At 45.4% G+C, this 21,853-nt stretch overlaps 1 protein-coding gene across 1 annotated transcript in view; it reads right to left on the bottom strand.

Moving 5' to 3' along the window:
• The window catches only part of LOC117531951 (CDK-activating kinase assembly factor MAT1-like), a 117,779-nt gene that overhangs the window by 59,731 nt on the left and 36,195 nt on the right, over positions 1-21,853 (bottom strand). The window contains exon 8 of the mRNA XM_034195139.1: positions 12,361-12,482. Within this exon, the coding sequence (XP_034051030.1) occupies positions 12,361-12,482 (122 nt within the window). The remainder of the gene's footprint in view (positions 1-12,360; positions 12,483-21,853) is intronic.

Genomic DNA, 21,853 nt, shown 5'->3' with positions numbered 1-21,853 from the left:
AGTTATATTGGACGAGGCGTAGCCCACACACACACACACACACACACACACACACACACACACACAGAGGAGTAAAGTTTCAGGACCTCACAAACTAGTTAAAAAAAAATAACACGACTTATACTGCAAAAATACAGTAGTAGATAAACATGACTGTAGATAAAGTCAACTACAAATGTGTGACCAAGCTCACAAAAAGACACCCCTGGTTCTTTTGTGATCTGTTGTGATAAAACACCTAAATTAACAGTGGACGACCTCTGTACATGCAATTGAAAAAAATGATGTCCAAAAACAAAAGTCTGAATTTCCTCCCCTTGAACATGTTAGACCACAATTATTTTCCGTCATGTACATATGGCGTGCCACATGAATTTTCACTGAAATCCAGCAAATGGTTCAGGAGGTGCTGTTCTTAAAATATTCATGGTCGAAGAGACAGATGGGTTGGGGGGGTGGGGTGGGAGTGTAATAACAAATTTTGTCTCAAGAACAAACAATTAAACTAGGAATTCCTAACAAACATGTTGACATTATTTTCAAATATCTCAGCCAAATGGTGACTGAAATTCAGTGAGCTCACCAACAAAGTAAATGACCCCATTTTGCCTCCATCACCCAATAAAAGCAGACTGCTCTCAGTGTGTGGGCAGGCTTTAGTACCAGGCAGTTGCCGTGCAGACGGCTGGGCGCTGGGCTGTCTGATGGAAGGTTTGCGTTGGTTGAGGACTGAACCAATGGCAACCAGGATTGATTGGCCCAAAGGGACGGTCAGGGTAAGAACTTCCTGTGAGTGTTAATGGACACTCCTGCGGAGGCAATGTGGCGGGTTGCAGCAGAGAGATTGTTGTTATTCTCCCCCACCTCCCTCTGTCTCTCCCAGCCCTCCTCCCCTTCATTTGAGTTTGCTCTCTAGCTAATCAGAGGACAGTCAAGTGAGAAGATCCAGGTGTCCCCAGTTGGAATGAGTCAATCCTGAACAACAAAGTGTGCTTTTGTGTAGATTTCAGAACTTCAGAAAACCTGCAATCTTCTGTTATACAAGTTGACCAATATGTTAATATCAAATCAATCAATTCAATCAATCAATTTTTTTATATAGCGCCAAATCACAACAAACAGTCGCCCCAAGGCGCTTTATATTGTAAGGCAAGGCCATACAATAATTATGTAAAACCCCAACGGTCAAAACGACCACCTGTGAGCAAGCACTTGGCTACAGTGGGAAGGAAAAACTCCCTTTTAACAGGAAGAAACCTCCAGCAGAACCAGGCTCAGGGAGGGGCAGTCTTCTGCTGGGACTGGTTGGGGCTGAGGGAGAGAACCAGGAAAAAGACATGCTGTGGAGGGGAGCAGAGATCGATCACTAATGATTAAATACAGAGTGGTGCATACAGAGCAAAAAGAGAAAGAAACAGTGCATCATGGGAACCCCCCAGCAGTCTACGTCTATAGCAGCATAACTAAGGGATGGTTTAGGGTCACCTGATCCAGCCCTAACTATAAGCTTTAGCAAAAAGGAAAGTTTTAAGCCTAATCTTAAAAGTAGAGAGGGTGTCTGTCTCCCTGATCTGAATTGGGAGCTGGTTCCACAGGAGAGGAGCCTGAAAGCTGAAGGCTCTGCCTCCTATTCTACTCTTACAAACCCTAGGAACTACAAGTAAGCCTGCAGTCTGAGAGCGAAGCGCTCTATTGGGGTGATATGGTACTACGAGGTCCCTAAGATAAGATGGGACCTGATTATTCAAAACCTTATAAGTAAGAAGAAGAATTTTAAATTCTATTCTAGAATTAACAGGAAGCCAATGAAGAGAGGCCAATATGGGTGAGATATGCTCTCTCCTTCTAGTCCCCGTCAGTACTCTAGCTGCAGCATTTTGAATTAACTGAAGGCTTTTTAGGGAACTTTTAGGACAACCTGATAATAATGAATTACAATAGTCCAGCCTAGAGGAAATAAATGCATGAATTAGTTTTTCAGCATCACTCTGAGACAAGACCTTTCTGATTTTAGAGATATTGTGTAAATGCAAAAAAGCAGTCCTACATATTTGTTTAATATGCGCTTTGAATGACATATCCTGATCAAAAATGACTCCAAGATTTCTCACAGTATTACTAGAGGTCAGGGTAATGCCATCCAGAGTAAGGATCTGGTTAGACACCATGTTTCTAAGATTTGTGGGGCCAAGTACAATAACTTCAGATTTATCTGAGTTTAAAAGCAGGAAATTAGAGGTCATCCATGTCTTTATGTCTGTAAGACAATCCTGCAGTTTAGCTAATTGGTGTGTGTCCTCTGGCTTCATGGATAGATAAAGCTGGGTATCATCTGCGTAACAATGAAAATTTAAGCAATACCGTCTAATAATACTGCCTAAGGGAAGCATGTATAAAGTGAATAAAATTGGTCCTAGCACAGAACCTTGTGGAACTCCATAATTAACTTTAGTCTGTGAAGAAGATTCCCCATTTACATGAACAAATTGTAATCTATTAGACAAATATGATTCAAACCACCGCAGCGCAGTGCCTTTAATACCTATGGCATGCTCTAATCTCTGTAATAAAATTTTATGGTCAACAGTATCAAAAGCAGCACTGAGGTCTAACAGAACAAGCACAGAGATGAGTCCACTGTCCGAGGCCATAAGAAGATCATTTGTAACCTTCACTAATGCTGTTTCTCTTCAAATAGACCATTCCTCTGCAGATGATCAGTTAGCTGTTTTACAACTACCCTTTCAAGAATTTTTGAAAGAAAAGGAAGGTTGGAGATTGGCCTATAATTAGCTAAGATAGCTGGGTCAAGTGATGGCTTTTTAAGTAATGGTTTAATTACTGCCACCTTAAAAGCCTGTGGTACATAGCCAACTAACAAAGATAGATTGATCATATTTAAGATCAAAGCATTAAATAATGGTAGGGCTTCCTTGAGCAGCCTGGTAGGAATGGGGTCTAACAGACATGTTGATGGTTTGGAGGAAGTAACTAATGAAAATAACTCAGACAGAACAATCGGAGAGAAAGAGTCTAACCAAATACCGGCATCACTGAAAGCAGCCAAAGATAACGATACGTCTTTGGGATGGTTATGAGTAATTTTTTCTCTAATAGTTAAAATTTTGTTAGCAAAGAAAGTCATGAAGTCATTACTAGTTAAAGTTAATGGAATACTCAGCTCAATAGAGCTCTGACTCTTTGTCAGCCTGGCTACAGTGCTGAAAAGAAACCTGGGGTTGTTCTTATTTTCTTCAATTAGTGATGAGTAGAAAGATGTCCTAGCTTTACGGAGGGCTTTTTTATAGTGCAACAGACTCTTTTTCCAGGCTAAGTGAAGATCTTCTAAATTAGTGAGACGCCATTTCCTCTCCAACTTACGGGTTATCTGCTTTAAGCTATGAGTTTGTGAGTTATACCACGGAGTCAGACACTTCTGATTTAAAGCTCTCTTTTTCAGAGGAGCTACAGCATCCAAAGTTGTCTTCAATGAGGATGTAAAACTATTGACGAGATACTCTATCTCCCTTACAGAGTTTAGGTAGCTACTCTGCACTGTGTTGGTATATGGCATTAGAGAACATAAAGAAGGAATCATATCCTTAAACCTAGTTACAGCGCTTTCTGAAAGACTTCTAGTGTAATGAAACTTATTCCCCACTGCTGGGTAGTCCATCAGAGCAAATGTAAATGTTATTAAGAAATGATCAGACAGAAGGGAGTTTCCAGGGAATACTGTTAAGTCTTCTATTTCCATACCATAAGTCAGAACAAGATCTAAGATATGATTAAAGTGGTGGGTGGACTCATTTACTTTTTGAGCAAAGCCAATAGAGTCTAATAATAGATTAAATGCAGTGTTGAGGCTGTCATTCTCAGCATCTGTGTGGATGTTAAAATCGCCCACTATAATTATCTTATCTGAGCTAAGCACTAAGTCAGACAAAAGGTCTGAAAATTCACAGAGAAACTCACAGTAACGACCAGGTGGACGATAGATAATAACAAATAAAACTGGTTTTTGGGACTTCCAATTTGGATGGACAAGACCAAGAGACAAGCTTTCAAATGAATTAAAGCTCTGTCTGGGTTTTTGATTAATTAATAAGCTGGAATGGAAGATTGCTGCTAATCCTCCGCCCCGGCCCGTGCTACGAGCATTCTGACAGTTAGTGTGACTCGGGGGTGTTGACTCATTTAAACTAACATATTCATCCTGCTGTAACCAGGTTTCTGTTAGGCAGAATAAATCAATATGTTGATCAATTATTATATCATTTACCAACAGGGACTTAGAAGAGAGAGACCTAATGTTTAATAGACCACATTTAACTGTTTTAGTCTGTGGTGCAGTTGAAGGTGCTATATTATTTTTTCTTTTTGAATTTTTATGCTTAAATAGATTTTTGCTGGTTATTGGTAGTCTGGGAGCAGGCACCGTCTCTACGGGGATGGGGTAATGAGGGGATGGCAGGGGAGAGAAGCTGCAGAGAGGTGTGTAAGACTACAACTCTGCTTCCTGGTCCCAACCCTGGATAGTCACAGTTTGGAGGATTTAAGAAAATTGGCCAGATTTCTAGAAATGAGAGCTGCTCCATCCAAAGTGGGATGGATGCCGTCTCTCCTAACAAGACCAGGTTTTCCCCAGAAGCTTTGCCAATTATCTATGAAGCCCACCTCATTTTTTGGACACCACTCAGCCAGCCAGCAATTCAAGGAGAACATGCGGCTAAACATGTCACTCCCGGTCTGATTGGGGAGGGGCCCAGAGAAAACTACAGAGTCCGACATTGTTTTTGCAAAGTTACACACCGATTTAATGTTAATTTTAGTGACCTCCGATTGGCGTAACCGAGTGTCATTACTGCCGACGTGAATTACAATCTTACCAAATTTACGCTTAGCCTTAGCCAGCAGTTTCAAATTTCCTTTAATGTCGCCTGCTCTGGCCCCCGGAAGACAATTGACTATGGTTGCTGGTGTCGCTAACTTCACATTTCTCAAAACAGAGTCGCCAATAACCAGAGTTTGATCCTCGGCGGGTGTGTTGTCGAGTGGGGAAAAACGGTTAGAGATGTGAACGGGTTGGCGGTGTACACGGGGCTTCTGTTTAGGGCTACGCTTCCTCCTCACAGTCACCCAGTCGGCCTGCTTTCCCGACTGCTCGGGATCTGCCAGAGGGGAACTAACGGCGGCTAAGCTACCTTGGTCCGCACCGACTACAGGGGCCTGGCTAGCTGTAGAATTTTCCACGGTGCGGAGCCGAGTCTCCAATTTGCCCAGCCTGGCCTCCAAAGCTACAAATAAGCTACACTTATTACAAGTACCGTTACTGCTAAAGGAGGCCGAGGAATAACTAAACATTTCACACCCAGAGCAGAAAAGTGTGGGAGAGACAGAAGAAGCCGCCATGCTAAATCGGCTAAGAGCTAGTAGCTACGCTAAGCTAGCGGATTCCTAAAAACACGCAAAGTGAATAATGTGTAAATAATTTAGAGGTGATTCAGCAGAAGGAGTGCTTTAGTTAAGGCACGTAAAGATTACACTGGGAAACAAATCGTAATCTAGATAACTAGATCAATCTAACTGCGCAGATTAAACAGCTAACAGATACAGAAAAACACCGCTGTGCTCCGGAACAGGAAGTGATACAATACCGCAGTGAGAGCCAACCACCAGTAGAGGCAAAACCTGGTATCAAAACTTCAGGCTTAACGGAACTGAAAATGACCAATAATGGTCATGGCTGATGTGTGCACTTCAGAGGTCTTCACTGGTGTGAGATTTTAGAACTGACCCAAGAAAGACCCAGTGAAAGTCTAAACAAACCTAATACAAGAGCATTCTGATGTCCGCCAATCCGGATCCAAAATTCAGTGGAGTCTTCCATGCCCCAATATCTATCTGTGGTGCAAATTTGGTGAGAATCCGTGAAATAGTTTTGATGTAATCTTTCAAAGCCTATATAAAGTGAACTCTTGATCCAGAATCTGGATCCATATCACCTCCAAAATTCAGTGATCTATCTGTGGTGAAAATTTCATCAAAATCCGTGCAGTAGTTTTGATGTAATCCTGCTAACAGACAGACAAATAAATAAATAAACGCTGATAATTTTATTACGTCCTTGGTAGACGTAATAAATAATTTCATTTTAAAGAACTACTAACAAATAGACCTCAAAAGATCTTGTTGGCCCAAAAGGACACATGAAAAAAATGGTCTGAACCCAAACCAAAACACACAAAATGTAAACCACACTCAACTTCATTGTTGCAATCAAACTGAAGAAAAACTTGGTCTATAAATCAATGACAAAATAAATATTCTCCTCACTGAAGATGCCAACTTACGATATCTGAATCTATTTCTTTCTGCTTAGCGAGTTTACTATAGTTAATGGGGCAAACCAAAAATGTGCTGCATAAAACCAATGAAATGTGAGCTATAATTATGTGACATTTCTTTTAACAGTAACATTCCAAATAATACAGCGCACACAGACTGTGCAGTGACTGTAGTCTTTAAATATGATATTCCATTCACCCTAGGACATTCACTTGTGTTTTAATGTTTCAACACCAAATCATCTGGAACATTTTGAAGCATTTGTTTAGAATCAGTTAGTGGCATATTGGTTATAACGAGGCCCAATTTAGCAGAGCTCGTGATGTCTCGGTTTTCATACAGACTAAAAAAAAAATGACTCATTGGATATACTCAATTCAATTATGAGCAGCATTTCCATATTTCCATCTAATAAATATATGCAGCCCCAACTCAAATAAAGCACATCCATGCAAGATAATTACATATAAATTTTGTACTTTAATATTTCCCATAATCCCCCAGCGCCTCCCAAAATCCACCACGGCGCCAGCAGAGTTCTGGCGTTTCAAAGCCATGTAAACAATGGCCAGCGAGGATGTGGATGGTACTTTCTCTCAAGTTGAGACAGTTATCTAGAAGAGGTGTAGCACCTGTGATCAACTTCTGCCGTGCCCTGATGTTGTCTTGTTGTCCATAGTTTACGAGGTGTGTTTACACTGTGCCCTAAACTAGAACACTACTGAAACTGTCCTCTCGCGTGGCATTTCTGAGGCATTCAACATCAACATGGACTTCCTCATCAAGGACCCCTTCAGAGTGGGAGGATGACCAGCCATCACAGCAGGTCCTGGATAACATCACTGCTGTCAATGATTTTGCTGCGCGAGGAGTTGCACTCATCCAGGATTACAATCAGATCCTAAGGAAGGATGAACAGCAGCGCCAATACCTGCTGCAAGTTGTTGAGTGGCATCGATGCCAGCTCCAGGAGGAAAAGAAAAAATCGGAATCAAAGGCCACTCCCCATGACTGTTTGTTTTCACCAAAAAGGTGGACAGTGACATGTAATACTTTTTTTATCTCTCCTGTATGGTCAGCTAAATGAGAAAGGATTGTTGTTTTAATTTGTGTTTCATTTGTGAACAGGAACATTACCATTGCTGGTTTGTGTTAATATGCTCAACTATCGCAATTTCCACCCAACGTTTCGCAGTGGTTAGAATAGTCGTATCGAAATAAAAATTTTGCACAAAACATTTTCTCATTAAGATGAACAATTTTGTTAGGAATCACCTTAAGTAAGTCACATTTTTATTTTTGGCATACTGTAGAGGACCGACCACCCTATATACGTATATATATATTAGATGGAAATCCAATCCAATGAGTCAGTTTTGTGAGTGCAGACTCCAGAACAGGGTTTGAAACAGGTTTCTAATTATTCCAGAATAGGGCTGTCCAAATAAAAATAAAAATAATAATAATCACTACTACTACTAATCAATACTATCAGATTAGAAACTCATTTGCAACAGTGTTGATACAGTGTCATCTTTGCCTCCTCAAGTTAACACGCGTTACACAACACTGCTGCAGAAAAGCAGACACCCCCCCCCCCCCCCGCCCAACACACACGTTTAACTGCCATTAAATTCAAGCACGCAGAAAAACAAAAAACAAACAAACAAACAAACAAACAAAAAAAACACTCCAACGGCTATCCTTCTGGTTCAAAGCCAATGGAGAACAAATGCTACATAGGGCCTCATTAGGATATAAAGTCTCAGAAAGCGAGCCATGATGCAACAGCACTGTTGGTAAAAAAATGAAAGCTGGCCAAAAAAGTCACAGAGCAGTGTTATTAGATATAATGAGATTGCACTGTGTCTCAAGTGTCACCTGGTGCCAAAGCCGTGACTTCCAGGTCTACAAACAGCTTCATATAAGAAGAAAGGCACTCACAGCGTCTTTAAAAATATTCTAGAATGTTGTTGAACTCACCATTTAATGGCATCTATTACAGACCAGAACCTTTCATAAAAAGCCATTAAAATCTGTTAAATGACTGTGTTTGATAATCCTGAGCTCCGTCTGTCCTGCCAGTCTATTTAACTGCAGTCTATTTAAATAGACTGCGTTTCTATAGTGTTTCTCCATTGGAACCAGATGCTCAAAGCACTTTATAATACCTCACACACCCATTCTCTGTTGCACACGCACACACAGCAGGTGCCCGTAGATGCACTGTGTACTGTTAATGTTCTGTAGTTATCACTGGCCACATGGTGATCGATGGCAGATTCAGCCTCAAAACAGGCATATAACACTCGGTTTACACCGGGTCCACGACCGAGTTGCGATTGAAAAACGGCCTCTGCTCGCCTTCACAATCAATGACTCCCACTGGGGTTGCAGGCTGGTCACAATGAAGTCTCCATGGTCGGAATAAAAATCCCTCTTGGTCGGCATCACTCCCCCTCAGTCTCCAACAGGTGTGTGAGTGTACTGAACTATTTAAAACACTCACAAAAGTAGTGCGACCAGTTCACAGATATATGGGTCTCATAATCGGTCTTGATAAACTCTTACGTCTCAACCCACTCTCAACTTGATCCTGTGGGTCGTAACAGACTCTCAATTGATTCTGCATGGAGTTGCATCAATGATTGCGGATATTAACATATTTTTCACTTGCACAATTTAGCCGCAATACAACCTTGGTGTTAATGCAAACAGCAGATCACAAAGGAGACCAGCCAAGACAGAGTTGACAAAATGTCATGTTCTTGTAGGTCTTATATAGGTCTCAGTCCAGTGTAAACAGGGCATAACAGATTAAGTTTGTTGGCGAACGTGGAGTTGACACTTACGGCCACAGAAGATTTGCTTTTAAAGTCCATTATTGTGTGCAGCCCATGTCACATGTTGCTCTGATGGAAATGCGACTCTGTGTGCTACCACTACAGCCATTTTACATCATTTACAGCGTGCCGTACACCATATGATGCCAGTTTGTAAACACCCAAATCACGAGTGGTGAGTCTTGCGCTATAAGTAGTGGGTTCTGGTGTTCACTGCCCTGCTGATGGTTTCCAGTGAGCAAGTCTATTGTGGCTGTGGGGATAAAGTCATGAGTAATCATGCTAACAAAGCTAATCGTGGGGCCCACAAACATGTTCATGTCGCCTCCACATGACTGGAACATGCCCCAGTCTGTGTCAATCGAGCTGTAGTGTGGCTTCTGATTGAGGAGACCAGTGTTTTACCTCCCTTGTGACCAGAGCTTTCTGATGAAACTTTTGTTTATATTCCGGCATGAGAAAAACAGAGTTGTGGTCTGATCTTCCAAATGCTCGTTGTGAAACAGCTTTGTAGTGCTGTTTGTACAGAGTATAACAATGGTCCAGAATGTTAGCATCCTTGGTTGAACACAGGACATGCTGATAAATGTTCTGAGTTTCAATTTATTAAGTCCCATACCATGATGAGCGCTGCTTTTGCGCGTTTGTGTTGACTAATGACACAATGTAATTCAGACAAACCCGTACATGTGTCAGCATGAGGTTGGATGCGGACCTCCATGGTGACAACTGAGCTGAACTCACAAGGCAGGTAGAATGTATGGCACTTGATTGTAAAATATTTTAGATGAGATGAGCAGGAGTGAGAAAGAAGAGAAATGCTCTTTGCCTCACAAGACTTGTTATTTACCATAAAATACACTCCCCCTCTTTTAGATTTGTCAGCCTCCAGTTTTCTGTCCGTGTGGAAGGAGTCTGACAGTCACCACTTGATCTAGCACTACAGAGGTCAGCCAGGTCTCACTAAACCACGGGATATTATAGGTCTCTGACAGCTTATTGAAAAGTCACTCTTGCTCTAAGATAGTCCAACGTCGGGTTCAGCGACTGAACATTCGCCAGGAGAATGCTAGACAGCAAGGACCATGGGCTCGTTTCCTCAATCTGTTCTGTAGTCTGGTGTGGGTCCCGTGGTGTTTCTTTGTTCATCAGCAAAAGGCCTCATGGCTATGTTTTTGTCCTTATCCAGATCAGGCTTCAAATGTTCAAAAGCTAAGTGTGATACTTGCTTAATGTCTGAAGTGTTGCACTACCATAAACTACTGGAGCAGTTGTTGTGTGAGCATTAAAAACGACAAAAAGTAAATGACATACTAAATGAAAACACAATGTCATCTACAAGGAGTGATCAGGAAGGCATCTGAATGTAGACATGCAATGATGCAATGGGATTCATCCTCATTATACGTTCTTTAAATTTGGCAAGTTACAATATGATAACATATATTGTTTTTGAGTTATTGTCAACACTAGCTGGCTGGGATGTAGACTAATTCACTCATCGACATTTGTGCTGTCCAAGCCGCACAGGGAAGAACTACCATATAAATTACCATACATAAGTCGCACCAGAGTATAAGTCGCACTTATATATATTATATAAAATCAATTCTTTAATTTGGGATTTTTGTGCATTTTTGCAGTGGACTTTTATTGTTGACATTTATTCTTTTATTGTAGGAGTTTATCTTGTCTAATGTTTTGATTCCTGGGAAAGCCCTATGTAAATAGCATCATAATTATTTCAAGCAATGAACGCAAGATTTTTTTTGAGGAATATAAGTTGCACCCGAGTACAAGATCGCAGGACCTCCAAAATCAGTTAAAAAACAACAAATGAATGTGAATTACTCTGGAAAATACAGTATCTGTTTTATAGAACATTGTCAAAAGCTTGACAAACAATAAATATAGGTTTTAATCCAGATGGATGGCAGACTTTCAAAGGAAAACTTTTCTGTTCAAAATTTAGACAAATGGCCACCCGACAGTGATATGACAATAAATTAACTCAATCCAAAGGGCCCAGAGTACAATTAGGCCTGACCCAAAAGTGTGACCAAACAGACCCAAGAGAAAGAAAGAACATCAACGCTGGTAGCAGCACGTTGTGTCAAAACTAAAATCTTGTGCCAGGATAACCAACAGCTCTTGTTTTTGATCACCTTCATTTTTATGAACTTCAATATTCACATTCTCCACCTCCTCTTGAAACATATTGATTTGCTTGATTTATTATGGCAAACTGCTCAATTAAGCCCCGGTCACAACCCACCGTGCGTTTTTTTTTTTTGCCGTACGTTTTCTGCGGATGCCACGGCCACTACGTTTTTGTGAAAACATACAGAGGCAGTAGCAAGAGGAGGGAGGGAGTATGTTCAACGCACGTCTCCAGGAGTGTAACGATAAAGAGAGTTGACAATAAAGCAGTGTGTGTGTGTGGGGTCGCTTTTCTTTTTTATGAGCGGGACCGGAGCGGCAGGTGTTTTTCGCGTCGGCGATGCATGAGCATGTCCAGCCTGCAGCGGTCAGTTGTACGAGTGTTTACTTGCCTCGAAAAGTTACAGCTAGTTAACAGACTGAAGCTGTGGAGTGTGTGTTGCTGACGTTTGGAAATAAAGTCCAAGTTCAAGTGAAAAGCTGCGTTGTGCATGCAAGTCTGTTGGCCTCCATAGTATGTGGTGAGTGCCGTAATCCGTACTGCCTACGTATGGATTTGGTTAATTCAATAGTAATTGAATGAAAATGTGCCACTTTGAATCCGTACTGAGGCAGTACTCACAACGTGCGTCATCTGTACTGCTGGTGAATCCGCAGCCTGACCGCAGCGAAAGTTCTGCATGCACTAAAACCTCTACGGCGTGTCTGCATGCTCCTAAATTTGTACTGAGGCAGTACTTACTCCAAATTTAGCCCATGTTTTTGCAAGTAGACTGCACGCACGTGCAACTACGGCGGGTTGTGACCATGGCTTTACTGTAGACCAGATTGGGAGTTTGATCAAAACAATTTTCATACTTAACTTTATCTCAAAGGCAACAGTAAAAGTCCTGATACAGCGCCATGAAACAGAACAAAAATTGCACGTCTTGTGTTTGGATATTAGGAACAGAGTGCAGCCGCAAAGGCCTCCATGACAACATGTACGAGTGTGTAAATATGCTTGTACCCAAGTCTGCTCAACTGGTCCAGTTCAGGCACCGGGGGTCCATATGTTTCAACTTGAAAAGGTTTGTAGTGGTAAAGGGCCTCTGCTATTGTTGGCACAGCCTGGAGAGACACTGTCTGACCCTGAAAGAAAGGAAAAAAAAAAAAAACATAACAGACCAAGATTAAACATGGCACAATAGCTTTCATTGTTTCAGGGCAGAATACAACTCATCACTGTAGACTATGGCACAATAATGATGACAAACAGAAAACAATTTGGACAAGGCTTTATGTCAATCAACTCTCGGCTTTAACACTCTACAGTTCTTGACTGACTGGTTTGGAAATTAATTTTGTCTCGCAACATTTCAACTTTCCTGAAGCACTGCTGATTTTGGAGTGAAACATAACTGGGGTGATGACTGAGCGTTCTTTCTCTAATCAACTTTACATGTTGGCACCAAGTACTGCAATTCTGATTTAAAATCTGATGATTAAATTTATATAATGTCACACAGGAGAACTGTGGTGTGGTTGAAGAATAAATGTCATTCTTGGAAAGAGAAGGCATGTTGAGTTAACAAAAACAATGAACAGACCCCACAAGGCAATTCACCTGACTCTGTCTGTAGAAGCACAAAAAATAAAATACATACATACATACACATATAAAATGTGATTTTGTTAATATCCAGTCAAGCCAAGCCTGGGAGTACGCACTATTGTTGCGCGTTGCTGCATCCACAAACCACCTTGGGTGGAAAGTCATCACACCCACGTAGACAACAGTCCATCCACATCTCTCAGAAGCAACCATCTATCTTCTGCTGCCAGGTAAAGCAAGGGTGTTTTTCTTTACCACTGCTGCTCTGGGGGATAGTAAGGTTAGACCTTACTTGTGTGAAGCGCTTTGAGGCAACTCTGTTGTGATTTGGCGCTATATAAATGAAAATAAACTGAAAAATCGTGTGACCTTGGCTCTTTCCAGCCACTGGGATCTTCAACACTAAGGCACCTACATGCTGAACCATGCTCACTGAAGCATGCTGCATGGCCAAAATGTCATAGCTGATGTTCCCTTGAATGCAAGTGATACTGCTTGTAGGAGTCTGCTAAATAGCCAAGTCATTTCAATGGTATCCAAGGATCCTCTGAAGAGACCTGGTTCCAAAGACATTCACCTGTTGCCTTAGGTTACTGGTTAAGCCCCAGTCACACTGACTGATCAAGGAAATGCATGAGGAGCTGATACTATAATTTTTGTGTTCACGTCATGCCTGACAAAAATCTTTTCTCAGTCGCAAAATGAGTACGTTGTCAACCACATTTGTCAGAATGTTTTGTGTGCATGTTCAAAACTTTGAGCAGAGAGCAGACAGCTTTTGTTTCTTTTATGTTTTCTGCAGTTGCCTGACACATCATTCTGGGCTTCTGACTGGCCAAAGCTCCAGCACAAGTGGAAAAAGGACCGATGCAACAACAACATAGAGCACAGCAACATGTCTCGAAGAAAAAGACAGCACTCTCTCTCTGTCTCTCTCAGTAAGGAGGCCAGATGCATCAACAATGAAGAAATATGATGTCATGCTTTCAGACCACGACAAACTCCACTGCAGGTCTCTGTGGAAATGTGACATCTTCTGTCCATTAGCGCGCCAACTCCATGGGAGACTGACAAATCTGCCAATGGACAAAATATTTAAATACATAGCTAAACCTTTACAAGTTCAACACTTTCATTTCATACAGACACGCTTTCGATGGCTGTGTCCTGGAAGTCATTGAAAGCCCAGATCTTACACCCCTATTCTGCAGGGCACCGTTCTCTTATGATCATCCACGATCCATCAAAAGGGAAAAAAATGGGATGAAACTGCTTACTCTGGCTTGCCTTCTAACAGGCTGGCTTATAAAGTGCAGACCTGAAAACCTGCCCAAAAATGAACGCAAGGAGCCGCGCAAGGCTGTGCCCTCAGCTATAACTGCCACAAATGCTGCTTCTGCTTCAAATTTTTACCCCAATGGAGCACAATCAAACAAGTTTCAAGCTGTACTCATGAGGGATACTGGGTTTAAAGACATTTGGTCATGATTGATGCTGTCAAGAATATGAACACCCGGAAGTTACTATGCACTAGTGATGATTAGGCAAATCTGGAATAAATAATTTTTGAACATCTTGAAAATTTCACTCCAATTTCAAAACTGGCGCAGATGATGGCTGTAAATACTACGTATACCAAGTTTGATCAAGACTGGCAAAGGTGGATCAAGAAGTTACTATGATGCCTCAAAACATGTCACGATTTGCTATTCAGGATGAAACAGGAAGGAACAGCACTCTGTGGAATGCCATTAGTCTTTATCCAGGACAATCAAACTCAGACACTCAGGCTCCGTCCAAACGGGAACAGATTTAGGTGTATCTGCATAAATTTTGCACTGTTTTGCCGTTTCATCCACACCCAGAGTGGGTAAATCTGAAAACGCTGGATTTGTCCCTGTGTGCACAAGCAATGGAGAATGTTTCTGAAACGATTATATCACAGCACCACCTGTGTAACCACAGTGGCTCATAATTAATCACTTGATGTTGTTGCCAACAGTGTAACTTACTTTTTTTTCCCCTTGGTGGATTATTAATGGGATTTTTATGGGATTACTGTTGTGTGGGCCGCCAGAAGAGGAGGTACTGCTGGCCCACCACCAGAGGGCGCCCTGCCTGAAGTGCGGGCTTCAGGCACGAGAGGGCGCTGCCGCCACGGACACAGCTGGGAGTGACAGCTGTTACTCATTACTTCCTGACAGCCGTCACTCATTCTTCATCACCTCACTCCATAAAACCCAGACGTCATCTCCACCTCATCGCCGAGATATCGTACTTCATTGAAGGTAATATCCTCAGCCGTTTTGTGTTACAATATATCTGTATATTGTGAGTGTTTGCAGGAGTACCGGTTCCTCTTTTTGTGGAAGATGAGTGAGTGCAGGACGGCACTCTTTTCCCTTGAGGAATCACTGCGGTACTCATCACATATTGAGTGAGAGGTGGAGGTGGCATTCCCACCGTTGTTGTTACTGGGTGTACACACACCCACACTTGACTGTCTTTGTTCTCGCCAGCAGTACCAGATCCGACAGTCGGAGACGGTGATCACCTGGGAATTCGGGACTTGGCGGCTCCAGTATTCACCAGGTTCGGTGGTGGCGGAAATCGTGTGGTTCCGGCCCTTCTCAGGACAGACGTCTTCTATCCTCGAGCCTGCCCACACGTCACCTTTGTAATTTGACTGTAATCATATTCTGAGATTGTCTGTATGTTCGTTGTGCACATTTCACAACATTAAATTGTTACTTTTTGGCTCATCTATTGACCGTTCATTTGCGCCCCCTGTTGTGGGTCCGTGTCACTACACTTTCACAACAGGATATCTCGGCCAGCGTCATGGACTCCGAGGGGCGTCACCCGGCTGTTGAACGACCAATGGGAGAGCAGGGAGAGCAGGCGTCTGCAGGAGGCGTGATTGGTGAGCTGCAGCACATTCTCACCGCCTTTACGGCTCGGTTGGATCAAATGACTGAGCAAAACATCCTCCTGAACCGCAGGGTGGAGGCTCTCTCCGCGCAGATGGCGGCGAGCACTCAGGGCGCTGCTGCAGCTCGTCCTCCTGCCGACCCTGTGCAGGATATGAACGTTCCAGTGGTGGTTCAACAACCCCTCCCACCATCCCCTGAAGCATACATAAGCCCTCCTGAGCCGTACGGAGGTTGTGTGGAGACGTGCGCGGACTTTCTTATGCAGTGTTCGCTCATCTTCGCACAACGTCCCGTCATGTACGCGTCAGATGCTAGTAAAATAGCTTATGTGATTGCTCTGCTTCGGGGTAAAGCACGCGCTTGGGCTACTGCGCTCTGGGAACAGAACTCACGGTTGTTATCAGCATACACTGGGTTTGTGGGGGAGTTCAGAACAGTGTTTGATCACCCTAACAGAGGAGAGACCGCTTCAACTGTGCTGCTGTCAATGAGACAGGGACGCGAGAGCGCAGCCGCTTATGCAGTCAACTTCCGCATCGCGGCTGCGAGGTCCGGCTGGAATAACGTTGCGCTCCGCGCCGCCTTCATAAACGGACTGTCGTTGGTTCTGAAGGAGCAGCTGGTAGCTAAGGAGGAACCGCGGGATTTAGATGGGCTTATCGATCTCGGTTATACGGTTAGACAATTGGTTGGAGGAACGCCGTCGGGAGCGAGGCGAAGGACGTGACCGGATACGCGCCGCCCCTCTCCTTTCCGGGTTCGAAAAGGGGCCGCCCTCCCCACGCTCCACAGCCGCAGCGCTTTGTGGGGCAACAGCTCCCCCTGCTGACGTTGTTAGGGAAACGCACAGGGCCAAAATGAGGAGGCTGATCCGCGGGGAGTGTTTTTTCTGCAGCTCAAAGGAGCACATACAGAAAAACTGCCCCAAACGGCCAAAACGACAACACTCGCCCTTAGAGACTGGGCTAAGGGGGGGTCAAAACATTCAAGTGAGACACACACAGATTGCCACACGACTCCCAGTCACAATCCTGAGCGGGGATTTAACCCTTCAAGCCCCAGCACTGGTGGACACGGGGTCAGAAGGGAATCTGCTAGACAGCAGATGGGCAAGGGAGGTAGGGCTCCCTCTGGTGGCGCTTCCTTTGCCATTGCAGGTGCGGGCACTAGATGGCACCCTCCTCCCTTTACTCACACACAAGACACAACCAGTAACTCTGGTGGTGTCTGGAAACCATCGGGAGGAGATTGAGTTTTTTGTAACTCCTTCTACCTCCCGCGTGATTTTGGGCATCCCATGGATGTTGAAGCACAATCCCCGGATTGATTGGCCGTCTGGGGTGGTGGTTCAGTGGAGCGAAACCTGCCATCGGGTGTGTTTAGGATCCTCAGTTCCTCCCGGTTTACAGGTTAGGAGGAGGTCAAAGTACCTCCCAATCTGACGGCAGTGCCGGTTGAGTACCACGATCTTGCTGACGTCTTCAGCAAGGATCTGGCACTCACCCTTCCCCCGCACTGTCCGTACGATTGTGCCATTGATTTGGTTCCAGGCGCTGAGTTCCCGTCCAGCAGGCTGTACAACCTCTCACGACCTGAGCACGAATCAATGGAGACCTACATCCGGGACTCATTAGCTGCCGGGCTGATCCGGAACTCCACCTCCCCGATGGGGGCAGGTTTCTTTTTTGTGGGCAAGAAAGATGGCGGACTCCGTCCATGCATTGATTACAGGGGGCTGAATGAGATTACGGTTCGCAATCGATACCCGTTGCCATTGTTGGATTCCGTGTTCACCCCCCTGCATGGAGCCAAAATCTTTACTAAGCTGGATCTTAGAAATGCATATCACCTGGTTTGGATCCGGAAGGGAGACGAATGGAAGACGGCATTTAACACCCCGTTAGGTCACTTTGAGTACCTGGTCATGCCGTTCGGCCTCACCAACGCCCCCGCGACGTTCCAAGCCTTGGTTAACGACGTCTTGCGGGACTTCCTGCACCGATTCGTCTTCGTATATCTGGACGATATTCTCATCTTTTCTCCGGACCCTGAGACCCATGTCCAGCATGTACGTCAGGTCCTGCAGCGGTTGTTAGAGAACCGACTGTTTGTGAAGGGCGAGAAGTGCGAGTTTCACCGCACGTCTTTGTCCTTCCTGGGGTTTATCATCTCCTCTAACTCCGTCGCCCCTGATCTGGCCAAGGTTGCGGCGGTGAGAGATTGGCCCCAACCAACAAGCCGTAGGAAGCTGCAACAGTTCCTCGGCTTCGCTAATTTCTATAGGAGGTTCATTAAGGGCTACAGTCAGGTAGTTAGCCCCCTGACAGCCCTGACCTCTCCAAAAGTCCCCTTCACCTGGTCGGATCGGTGCGAAGCCGCGTTCAAGGAGTTGAAACGACGGTTCTCTACTGCGCCAGTTTTGGTGCAGCCCGACCCTAGCCGCCAGTTCATGGTTGAAGTGGACGCCTGTGACTCAGGGATAGGAGCCGTGCTGTCCCAGAGCGGAGAGACCGATAAGGTTCTTCACCCGTGTGCCTACTTTTCACGCAGGTTGACCCTGGCTGAACGGAACTATGACGTCGGCAATCGAGAACTCCTTGCGGTGAAAGAGGCTCTTGAGGAGTGGAGACACCTGTTGGAGGGAGCGTCTGTGCCGTTCACGGTTTTCACTGACCATCGGAACCTGGAGTATATCAGGACCGCCAAGCGGCTGAACCCCAGGCAAGCCCGCTGGTCACTGTTCGTCGGGCGTTTTGACTTCCGGATCACCTATCGCCCCGGGACCAAGAACCAGAGGTCGGATGCCTTGTCCCGGGTACACGAAGAGGAGGTCAAAACTGCACTGTCGGATCCACCGGAGCCCATCCTGCCGGAGTCCACTATCGTGGCCACCCTCACCTGGGACGTGGAGAAGACCATCCGGGAGGCCCTGGCACGGAGCCCGGACCCAGGAACGGGTCCAAAGAACCGTTTATACGTCCCACCAGAGGCCAGAGCTGTAGTCTTGGACTTCTGTCACGGTTCCAAGCTCTCCTGTCATCCAGGGGTGCGAAGGACCGTGGCAGTTGTCCGGCAGCGCTTCTGGTGGGCGTCTATGGAGGCCGACGTCCGGGAGTATATCCAGGCCTGCACCACCTGTGCCAGGGGCAAGGCAGACCATAAAAGGTCCCAAGGACTTCTCCAGCCATTACCGGTGCCTCATCGCCCCTGGTCCCACATCGGCCTGGATTTCGTCATGGGCCTCCCGCCGTCCCAGGGCAACAGCACCATCTTCACGATAGTGGACCGATTCTCCAAGGCGGCCCACTTCGTGGCCCTCCCGAAGCTCCCAACAGCTCAGGAGACAGCAGACCTCCTGGTCCACCACGTCGTCCGTCTGCATGGGATACCCACCGACATCATCTCTGACCGTGGTCCCCAGTTCTCCTCACACGTCTGGAGGAGCTTCTGCAGGGATCTGGGGGCCACCGTGAGCCTCTCGTCCGGGTACCATCCACAGACGAATGGACAGGCAGAGCGGGCCAACCAGGAACTGGAACAGACCCTCCACTGCGTAACATCTGCGCACCCGACAGCCTGGAGTAACCATCTGGCCTGGATGGAGTATGCACATAACAGCCAGGTGTCTTCTGCCACCGGCCTCTCCCCATTTGAGGTGTGTTTGGGGTACCAGCCCCCATTATTTCCCGTGGTGGAGGGAGAGGTCGGTGTGCCCTTGGTCCGGGCCCATCTTCGGAGGTGCCGTCGGGTGTGGCGCACCGCCCGTTCTGCCTCGTTGAAAGCCCGGACGAGGGCCAAGACCCATGCAGACCACCGGCGGTCCCCGGCCCCTGCATACCAGCCCGGGAAGGAGGTGTGGTTGTCAACGAAGGACATCCCCCTGCAAGTACGGTCTCCAAAATTGATGGACAGGTTCATCGGCCCCTTCCGTATCCTCAAAGTCCTCAGCCCTGCCGCGGTGAAGCTCCAGCTCCCAGCTTCACTGCGGATCCACCCGGTCTTCCATGTTTCCAGGATCAAACCTCACCACACCTCACCCCTCTGTGCTCCCGGTCCGGTGCCGCCTCCTGCCCGGATCATTGACGGGGAGCCGGCTTGGACAGTGCGCCGGCTCCTGGACGTCCGTCGACTGGGCCGGGGGTTCCAATATCTGGTGGACTGGGAAGGGTATGGACCCGAAGAACGCTCCTGGGTGAAGAGGAGCTTCATCCTGGATCCGGCCCTCCTGGCCGACTTCTACCGCCGACACCCCGGCAAGCCTGGTCGGGCACCAGGAGGCGCCCATTGGGGGGGGGTCCTGTTGTGTGGGCCGCCAGAAGAGGAGGTACTGCTGGCCCACCACCAGAGGGCGCCCTGCCTGAAGTGCGGGCTTCAGGCACGAGAGGGCGCTGCCGCCACGGACACAGCCGGGAGTGACAGCTGTTACTCATTACTTCCTGACAGCTGTCACTCATTCTTCATCACCTCACTCCATAAAACCCAGACGTCATCTCCACCTCATCGCCGAGATATCGTACTTCATTGAAGGTAATATCCTCAGCCGTTTTGTGTTACAATATATCTGTATATTGTGAGTGTTTGCAGGAGTACCGGTTCCTCTTTTTGTGGAAGCTGAGTGAGTGCAGGACGGCACTCTTTTCCCTTGAGGAATCACTGCGGTACTCATCACATATTGAGTGAGAGGTGGAGGTGGCATTCCCACCATTGTTGTTACTGGGTGTACACACACCCACACTTGACTGTCTTTGTTCTCGCCAGCAGTACCAGATCCGACAGTCGGAGACGGTGATCACCTGGGAATTCGGGACTTGGCGGCTCCAGTATTCACCAGGTTCGGTGGTGGCGGAAATCGTGTGGTTCCGGCCCTTCTCAGGACAGACGTCTTCTATCCTCGAGCCTGCCCACACATCACCTTTGTAATTTGACTGTAATCATATTCTGAGATTGTCTGTATGTTCGTTGTGCACATTTCACAACATTAAATTGTTACTTTTTGGCTCATCTATTGACCGTTGATTTGCGCCCCCTGTTGTGGGTCCGTGTCACTACACTTTCATCAACTACCAACTGTCATCACGGCAGACAAAAGAAGCGATGTATTAAATGAATCCTTTTTCCACAATTTTGTACAGTGCACATTCTGTTTGGATTTATCGTGTGCCTGTGTTTTTTGTTTGTTTGTTTTTTGTTTTACTGCCTTGAGGCTGACAGCACCTGCACGAAAAAACACCTTGTATTTTTGTAAAATCCAGAGTTTTTTCGCATGGGACTCTGGTCTTTGTATAATCCAGAGTTTTTTCGTGTGGTGTTCGGGTTGTTGTATAATCCAAAGTTTTTCTGTGTAGCACCCTGGTCTGATCAGAAGAGGACGAAGGTGAGTTTTCTGAACTGGACAACAGTCACAAGACTTTTTTCAGTCACTGCAATTGCTTTAAAAAAATGTGTTTGTATTTTTCACGGCTGTGTTGTTTTCCATCTACAGACAGTCCAGTGAAAGGTGTTAATTATCCAATGATATTTTTCTGCTGATTCAGTTGAAGTCGCCCACTTGAATGACAGAGAAATGCACACGTGCACACAAGATAGATCCAAACTGAAATGTGGAAAATGAATCTTTTAATATTTAGCTCATTTTGTCCGCCATCTCTCTGTCTCTCTCTCTCTCTTGTTTTCCAGCCATATAAAGTCCAGTGAATGATGGAGAAACACACGTGTGTGCACTCACACAACATACAATACCACATACAGGCCTGTACTACAGCTTTTTTGGTTGATTTAAGCGTTTTAGTGTGGATGCAGATAAATCTTCAAAAGGTAGCCATGGTTATGGAACACTATTTGAAAATGACAAAGAGAAAAAAAATCATTTCGTAGCCATGTGGAAAAGGCCTCAGACTCCTCATTCAGCTTCTCAGGTTATCAACTAAATCCCCCAATATCGCATGATCGTCCGAGACATCAAGGTCAGTAAACCT

This window comes from Thalassophryne amazonica, chromosome 19, assembly GCF_902500255.1.
Source record: "Thalassophryne amazonica chromosome 19, fThaAma1.1, whole genome shotgun sequence".
Lineage (NCBI taxonomy): Eukaryota > Metazoa > Chordata > Actinopteri > Batrachoidiformes > Batrachoididae > Thalassophryne > Thalassophryne amazonica.
Note: the sequence above shows the minus strand (reverse complement) of the source record. Positions and strands in the feature narration are given on the sequence as shown.